This window comes from Eupeodes corollae, chromosome 2 (assembly GCF_945859685.1).
Source record: "Eupeodes corollae chromosome 2, idEupCoro1.1, whole genome shotgun sequence".
NCBI lineage: Eukaryota > Metazoa > Arthropoda > Insecta > Diptera > Syrphidae > Eupeodes > Eupeodes corollae.
Genome location: NC_079148.1, coordinates 75,372,591 through 75,382,055, shown reverse-complemented (window position 1 = coordinate 75,382,055; position 9,465 = coordinate 75,372,591). Strand labels below are relative to the sequence as shown.

The following is a 9,465-nucleotide window of genomic DNA, read 5'->3' as shown; positions in this document are numbered from 1 at the left end:
TTTAAGAACAGGCGACATTTTTCTTCTACCTTTTTACACGACGTAGATATAATACAGATATGTATAAAGATAGGTAGATAGATAGTTATTTATCTTTTTAAAGAAATACAATAAAAATAAAATATAATAAAATTCAGTTCACTTTGGTGAGAAAATCTCATCGATTTTTTTCTTATCTCTTTCTAAACTCTTAGTCACAACAATACTATCATCAATCATCAATCTTTTTTTTTCTTCTTTTCTCTATTCTCTATCTATACCTACAAACCTATACCTTAAACAACTTGGAATGAATCGAAAAACAAAACAATCTTATAGCCCCCATGTGTATACCTAACAACCTAACCTATGTTTGGCTGTAGGCATAGATGCGAATGAATTTGACAGCAATGGCTGGCTGCTGGTTGAGTGGTTGTTCATTCATTCATTTCCTATCCCAAAGCACAAAGGAGTTTATTTTTGTTTTGTTTGCTTCTTAGGGGTGGAGTCATTAAACCGCGCCCCTTTTTGAACACACACACATACTCAGAAATGTCAACACAAACCCATTTTATATTTTTTGCAGAAATATGCTTAAATTGCAAACAAATACATAGATACAAAAAGTATCTTTTACCCTGGCCCGGTCAGCCGCCAAACCTCATATCGATTTTTCCCCATTTTTTCCTCGTCTCGAGTGGGTGGATGTATATTGCACACATAAACAAACAAAATCCCACTGTATTGGAATGCCTGCTCCAAACAGGAGTAGGTACCTACGTGCAATTGTGCAACTTTTATCGAAAAAGATTGTAAAGATTTACTGAAAGAGTTGATGGGAAACTGCGGATGCAGTTCAGATAAAGACATCGCGTATCGAATTCCCCCACAGACAATATTGTTCTTTATTTTTTTGTTTTGGTGTTTAAATTGTCGGTTGTTTTCATTATAAAATTAAAAATAAAACAAAAAAACGAAATAAGAAACAAAGGGATAATTAAAAATTCACATCTTTGGATATTTGTTTCCATCATATGTTTAAAGCGTAGGTACCTAAATATTGTAATCCCACCCAAAAGCGTAACATTCCTCCTATCAAGTGAGCCTATAGTTTTTTTTCGACATCAACATATTTAAAATGCTTGTGCCACCGGATATGATGGCCGCCCAAACCCGGATGGTCTACCAGATGAACAAATTCTGTGCGGAACGCGTTCAAACGAGAATGCTAAAAATATGCACCTCGATTCGGGAGATTTGCAAAATCGTTCAGGAAATTCTCAAGGAAGTTGAAGTTCAGGAGCCCAGATTCATTTCAAGTCTTGTCGAATGCAATGGAAGGTGAGTTAGATGTCTTCAAAAAAAAGCAAACTTGACAGTCAGTCTAAAACTTATCCCACCAACTAACCCTCCATAAATTCTACAGATTCGAAGGTGTCGAAGTGATCTCACCAAACGAATTCGAAATCGTTCTCTATCTAAATCAAATGGGTGTGTTCAACTTCGTTGACGACGGAACACTTCCCGGATGTGCTGTGCTAAAATTGAGCGATGGCCGCAAACGGTCAATGTCTCTGTGGGTGGAATTTATAACGGCTTCCGGCTACCTATCATCACGAAAGATTCGATCGCGCTTTCAAACCTTAGTGGCGCAGGCCTGCGATAAGAGCATCTACCGTGACATGGTCAAAATGATGGCAGACACAAGTGAAGTGAAGTTGCGAATACGCGATCGATACATAGTCCAGATAACGCCGTCTTTCAAGTGCTCCGGCATATGGCCACGATCGGCGGCCCATTGGCCACTGCCGGGCATACCATGGCCCCATCCAAGTCTCGTTGCCGAAGTGAAGACAGAAGGATTTGATTTACTCTCAAAGGAGAGCATCATTATGCAGGGCAAGAATGCCAGCATGGAAGGTGATGCTTGGGTGTTGAGCTTCTTCGAGGCTGAGAATCGGCTCTTACAAGGTATAAACAACGACATTCGACATGATCTTGATAACTGTTTTAATTTCTTTCTGTCTGTCTGTCTGTCCGTTCGTCTGTTTGTCTGTTCATTGCCTTACACCCAATCTATATATTCTGTATACCCCATATATCTTTAGGTGGATGTCGTAAGAGATGTTTAAGTATTCTCAAGACATTGCGCGATCGGCATTTGGATTTGCCCGGCAATCCTATAAGTGCTTATCATTTGAAAAATCTTCTTCTATACGAGTGCGAGAAACATCCGCGAGAATTCGAATGGGATGAGTGTTGTGTCGCCGATCGAATTAATGGGATTTTCTTGCAATTAATCTCGTGTTTACAATATCGTAGATGTCCGCATTACTTTTTACCCAGTTTGGATATGTTTAAGGGCAAATCGCCGAGCTCTCTAGAAAATGCAGCCAAACAGGTGTGGCGACTCACAAGGGAGATGTTGACAAATATTAATGCATTCGATAAGTTATAGAAGTGTATATAATTCATTATTTTGTTTTGTTTTGTAATAAAGAGAAGTGTTTATTTTATATTTTATTGTGATTAAGTTATAAAAACTGTATTAAATATCATATTCGTGTGAATTACTAGGGTATCTCAGAAATTTAAGTTTGTTTCATAAATTTTCAAACGAAAAAATATTGAGACCAAACTACAACTTAAATCTCATTGAACAAATTATCTTAGAATTCTTCGATCACCAGTGATACAAAGTGAAACAAATTTTCTTAACCTCTTGCTTTGGCCTATTTATTCAAAACACCTTACATGGGTATAGGTTATACTTTCAGGCCTACAGCTAGCTTTGGCCGAAATAGTCATGTTGATCAAGTTAGTCCTTCATTTAAGAAATAAAATTAAACATCTGACGAAGAAATTTTACATCACAAAAACCCTGCGTTATAACTCATGACTTGGGATTTCAGGCAGCTTGATCATTTTAAAGACGATCCTATTCGACCACATGGCAAGTGATTTTATTTCAAGAGGTAATTTTTTTTTGAGCTGGTGTCTTAACAAAATATAAAAACTAAAGCTTGCATTTTATAATTTTTATTTCTTGAATTTCTGAGATACCTTTGAGATTGGAATGATAGTGTACAAACGAAAAAATGATTTAATGAAATATGTATATATAGAACTTAATAGTTATGTATTACTTACAATAAATTCAATAAATTATGGTGCAAATAATTATGTGTCAAGCACATTTTTATTAAAAAGCAAACATTTTTTTCTTTCTTTCCATTGTGTAAAAATATAAAAATATCAATTCATTTTCTTTATCCATACACCTCCAAACATAAAAAAAAATTGTAGCTGCGTTATAGTTTAAATTTATTTTTATGGAAATGAATAAATAAAGAATTGTCTTAAAAGCTTTTTTTTCTTAAATTTTAAATCCATTAAATTTTAAGTGTTTAAATGGTAATAAAATTTTAACAAGCCACTTGGACTCTAGTTTTATGTGTTTTTTTTTTCAAATAGTTTTTTTGGTAATTAAATTTGATCATAAATTAAGATGCTATAAAAAGTAGCTATAGGCGTATCAAAAATGAAGATGCCAGTAAAACACTAAACGGAGCACAAATAATTTTGTTTTTGGAGGACAAATCCAAATGGGAACATATCGTGGAATTCAGTACCGATAACGGAAAATAAAACAGCTACTTAATAGTCCGTAATAAAAGTATAATCTGCAATGGATCACACTTCGACTTAACCCTTCATTAATATTTTTAAAATCCGTCACGGGCTTATGTTTTGAAGGTAAAGTTAATTATCTACCCGATTTCTTTTTGGAGCTTAAAACTACTTTCAAACGAGATAGTTTGACATGGTAAAAATTCATATATTAGTTGTGATATCCCTGACAACAATATTCGCAAAACAGGAATGGTTGAGAGTTGTAAGTCAAAAGGCTCTAATTCTCAAAGGACTGTTGAGTCACCTAATTTATAGTTGTGAGAATTTCAGATTTGTTATGCAACCTTGATATCAACTGAGTAAATCGCATTCTGAAAACAGATTTTTCAAGTCTTATCATTATCCGGTTTAGTTGTACCCGAATCGTGATGGTTAGTAGGCCAGGATTATCATGCCAGAGATATTGGGTTCAATCCCTGCCTAAGGGGTACTATTTCTTTCCAATAATTGAAACATTTTCCAATTGAAGATATTAATGTGATAAAAAGTGCCTTCTTAAATTAGTCGTCCAGATTCGGCATTTGAACTGTAGGTCCTCTACATCGCACACAGGAATGGTTGAGAGTTGTAAAATGAAAGTCACCAATTTTTTAGTTGAAAACATTGTTCTTTTCTATGATGAATCGGAAATTCGCCCCTTAAACGAACACTAATTCATAAAATTTTGACCAATGGACGATCCAGGGGAGGGGGTTATATGACCCAAAAATTTGTATAAATAAAGATTTCATCTAAAGATTTGTTAGTTATTTAACGACGTTTTCCAAAAAGGGGTTTGCTGTAAAAAACAACTAAAATTTTTGTTTCGCTCCATTTAGAATTTGGAAAAACTTTAGTACCTAATGCTTTAAATTATTTTCATAATTTTTTTTTCTAGGAAAAAGAGCAAATATTCAGTTTCTAAAAAAAAGAAACCTTGAATAAGAGATCGTCAAATTGATAATAAGTTTATTTTAAATCGTGAACCCCCGCCTTCAATTACGTCTGAAAAACTCGCAATTCGTTAAAAATTTCAAACTCGAGCTTTTAATCAAACATGAATTACGATGGTATAAAGTCGAAAAAAGGTGTTTTTTTTAAATTTTTTAAATACGAAAATTCAAAACTTTCTAAATTTGTTCCTTAATTTAGATTCTTTTTACAAGAAAAACATTAAATTTTATTTAAATTTTTAAGAAAAACTTATTTTAATACTTTTTAAATTTTAAAATATAATAAATATTTTTAAACAAACTTTTTGGAAAACAATAGAAAATTCTAGCGACCCAGGCGTGCATTTTTTTTTTTTAATTGATTTTTTCTGAGTACAAAAACTTTTAAGATCTTAAAAAATTAAATGAATCTACTTTTTGAAGTAAATTTGCTTTGAATGCTTTAGAATTAAGATTTAAACACGTATTTCTATAAAATAAATGTCCCAAAAACAGCAAAAGTGACATTTTTGTTAAACTAATATCTAATTGAAAAACATAATGAACGTTTCATTTCTATTGATGTAAAAGTTTCGAATCTCATGGAATTTGAAGTGAAAAGAGATTCCGAAACGTGTTATTTGTGAGTGCCACACAAAAGTTTCTTCCCATCTTATTTGTTTGCTTCAATTTGTTTTTATTCATTTTTTTCTCTACAACTTTTAAGTTTTGTTGACTCCTTTAAGATCAAAATATTTTGTACCATCTACGAGTAAGCAACCTGATAGCGATAGTAATAAGAGACTCCCGAAAATTGAATTTGAAAAAACTACGGCAACATATCTCAGATTCTCTCTCATTTTCTGGGTTTTTGAATTTTTGTAGGATTCTTTGCAATATTAGAACTATTATTGTTTCCATGAAGAAAAGTTTATATTGTTCTTGAAAAAAGCTACGCGAAGAATACCATGCTTACAAAATCCACGAAAATTTTATATCTCATGTGGAAGTTGAAAAAAACACAAGGAAAACGTTAAGTGAAGTGATTATTAATGAGCTAAGTAAAAGAAAATGAAACTTAAATTATTTGAGGGGTCAAGCCTATGATAATGGGCAGAAATATGGTTGGAATCAAAAAAAGGTTTACCCAAGCTAATTCTAGACAAATTTCCTCTTGTACGCATGCATTCTATTTACTAGTAAATAAAGCATCAAAAACTTCTTATGAAGGTCAATGCTGTTTTTCTGCTGTTCAAGGCCCGTATAACTTTTTTCTGAAACACCCAAACCCTAACGCTGAGTTATTCTGCAAAAACATACTACCTACTCAAAACAATTTGTTTTTAAACGTTCGTCAAAAAAAGCAACTCAATTAGGTAAACGTATATGCAAATGAAAATTTGTTTTGTTTTTTCAACGATTGTTTGGAATGGATTTTTAGGAAAAAATAAACGTCGTTTTTAAATTCTAAAAACATTTAGATAAATTACGGCAGTACTTTCAGATAGAACATGCTGAGAAATTTTTATTTGATGTATTATAAAAGAACACTATAGATATTGGTACATTAATGAATAATCGTGTATCCAGACTTCATTGTGTCTCATTCCATGAACTTAAGTAGTCGCAGTTATTAGTCTGAACAATCTCATCAATTGATCCATCATTTTAATTTGAAGTTGATTTCTTCTACCACGTAATCGATGTGATGTTATTTTCTTGACTAGCGTATCAGACAGTATCAATATCCGAACAAAAACTTTGCTTTTCTCTGCTGTCAAATGTGGACTTTAAGGATTGCGAAAAACTTGAAGAAATTTTAACAACAAGAATTGAAGACGAAGTTCAATAGGATCTCTTGAGAAAAATCAATATATTCGATCAAACATCAAATCTTACAGATCTCAAACCGATCCAAAATTAACAACTGCTTTAAAAATTCTCTTAACGTTTATTATTATAATTCGTTAAATACTAACATTTACAATTCTTAGTAATATAATATATACTTAAAATCTAAAACTTAAACTAGACAGTTGAAAATTTTTAATTTGCAATTTATCCTTTATATTATCATTTGGTGAATAAATACAAGAGTGACATTTATTATAGATTTCAATTAATTGATTTAAGAGGCTATGTGCATCATAGTTTAATGTGCTAAAATTAGTATTCAATGGTTTCTGGAGTCTTATTCTTGAACGACTAAAATTAAAGTTAAAACTACCAAGAACTGATGGTGATGAAATTTGTTCTTTTACTATACCAACAATAAAACAAAACTGCAAGTAAATCCTATGATTTGTCAAAGAAGGAAGATTTATGAGAGAAAGTCTTTGTGATTAAGACGGTGATCGTAGACAAAACGCACAAATCTTTTCTGAATGACATCGAGTGTTGTGACAGGTACGGCGGCGAAAAAAAAGTGACCATACTGTACAAGCATATAACGTTTTCTATAAGTGTGCTGCAAGGGAAGCTATTTTTTCAGAGCTTAAATAAAAAAATCATATTAACCCTCAACTATGACTAAAGAACGATGAACAGCCTTGGCAACAATTTCCATTAAAAAAGACATACTGAATCGTATTGAAGAAGAAGAAATCGGTACAATATTTGCAAAAAGAAATCGCAAAGAGAGCATTTAAACGTAATTATTTTGAAAAATTGTCTATCGAAAAGCCTTGAAAGTTTGGGGTGCCAAAACTGAATTTGCCTTGGTCGGGTACGATAGTGATGAAAGAAAAATACTAAGAACTATTTATTAGATATGGTAAAAAAAGTTAGAAAAATATAGGCAAGTGGAAATAGGTCATTAAACAAATTTTATGGTATGTTGTGTTATAAAGTAATTGTTCACTTTTTTAACATTAGGAAACAGTAGCAAAAAATGTGTGTGACGTTAAGTTAAATGGATAGAATCCTGTAGGAAGAAAAATGTTTTCATACACAGAAAACGAAAAGTTGTGCTATCGACAATCGTCTACAGTCAACTGGAATTTATGCAAAATTGTCCTACTTATTACCAAATAGATTGTCAATATCGGAAAGTCAATATGACAGTAAAAGGAGGCAATAAAACAATAATATTGACTACCAAAATGAATATATATCGAAAATTGTTATATTGACTATCCGATAGTCAAATTTTATTTCGGTTTCCAGGGAAAATTGTCATATTGACTTCCGTAGTTGTCCAATTGACTACCGCAGTTATCATATGGATTACCACAGTTTTCTTGTTGATTACCACAGTTGTTTTACCAAGTGATAGGAGTTAAAGAAGAAAGACTTAAAGTTTCAAACTGAAGAACTAGCTTTTGTGACTTAAATGATCTTAAGAGAGTCTGGGAAGAATATGGCTTCAAACTTAATGACTCACGTTTTAAAAATACGTCAAATAGCGCAGAAGTGTATATATTCAAACATACTATGATATCCTTAAGACAAATAAACAACAACTTAAGATATCCTTAAAACACTTTATAGAAAAATGTATCGCGGCAACAAATATAGCATCTTTCTAAAAACAAAAACAAAATATTTTTATCCAGAATTTGTTGGATCACACAATAACTCGGCTAACATTTGAAGGATGTTATAGCAGCTTGATTGAAAATTAATGGAAGTCTCTAAAGCTAATTAAAAATGGGTTTGTGAAGGATCCAAGCATTCGGAATTCAGGCAAATATTTGATAATAATATATAGTTCGGGATTAAAAGCTTTTATTTATCAAAAGCTCACTCATTCCGTTGCGGTTGCTTTGTGCTTCGAAAATCATCTGTTAAGACCCATCTTCATCTTCTAATCGATTCCGCAGACCAATTCGAATCAATTTTATGAAAGAAATCTCATCAGGTATTACAAAAAGTGAAATTAATTATGTTCATGGCCAAAAACGATTATATACTCAAAACTTCCATGTCCAACATGAAGGTAAGGCATACATTGGTTGGTTTCAAAATATGTATAATGCAATGTATACACCAAACAGAACAATTACAAAATCTATTGGGTTTTTGCTGTCAATCATGTCCCCTATATAGACTTTTTAAAAGCCGTTTGCACATTGCTTAAAAGCTCTCAATTAAAAATTTAAATTACGGATAAGAAAGAGGCATCTACTATTCTAAAAATCAAATTCACAGAGAATTTAGAATTAATCTTGATGCTAGCAACTTTGGGTTGTAAACCATGGATACAGCTAGACATTATGGCGAGTTATATCCATTATACCCTATGACTCTAAACATGCATAACATCTTGATGCATGGATCTTTAGTCATAGAAAATGCTCTGCTTATTCATTTTACAGACTATCGTCTTAATTATGCCAGGAAGTTTTATAGGAGAAATTGATCCACTCATTAGTTGCCTCAGGAAGCCACCATTAAAAACGAAACGGGTATTTTCTCAAGAGGCCCCTGAAGGCCAGAACTGCTTCTCCGAGAGGACTCAAATTCATGAAAATAGATCTTTATGTTTCAGGCTGAAGATAATATTAGCGAACATTTATCTGAGGAAGATTCGGTGGCAGAATTCCTTAATATGAATATGACAAAATTATAATATTTAATTTAAACAAAATAAAACAACGAAGTGGTATATTTTTCTTTTAGGAAATGCATAATGTCTGCGTTAGGCAGGTGGCTATCCTGTCCCATAGTTTCCCTTGAACTCACAATTGCTATTATACATACACACATATAAATGGTCACATAAAAGACTCTATAAAACAAAAGACATAATTTATTGAGTACGTTTTATGAGCCCATGTATGTATATTCTTTTCAATATTTATCTGGCTAATTTGCATAAAGGTAGAACAACTGACTGACAGCGTGCCTTGTTGCCATCAGCCACAACGGTTCAGCTTTTGAT

At 32.4% G+C, this 9,465-nt stretch overlaps 1 protein-coding gene across 1 annotated transcript; it reads left to right on the top strand.

The window, feature by feature from the left end:
- Positions 1 to 731: 731 nt before the first annotated feature.
- Positions 732 to 2,592, top strand: LOC129945854 (protein mab-21-like). Its single transcript, XM_056055788.1, has 3 exons — positions 732 to 1,320; positions 1,406 to 1,950; positions 2,088 to 2,592. The coding sequence occupies exons 1-3, from the start codon at positions 1,118 to 1,120 to the stop codon at positions 2,435 to 2,437; spliced, it is 1,098 nt and encodes a 365-aa protein (XP_055911763.1). The 5' UTR covers positions 732 to 1,117; the 3' UTR covers positions 2,438 to 2,592.
- Positions 2,593 to 9,465: the final 6,873 nt, after the last annotated feature.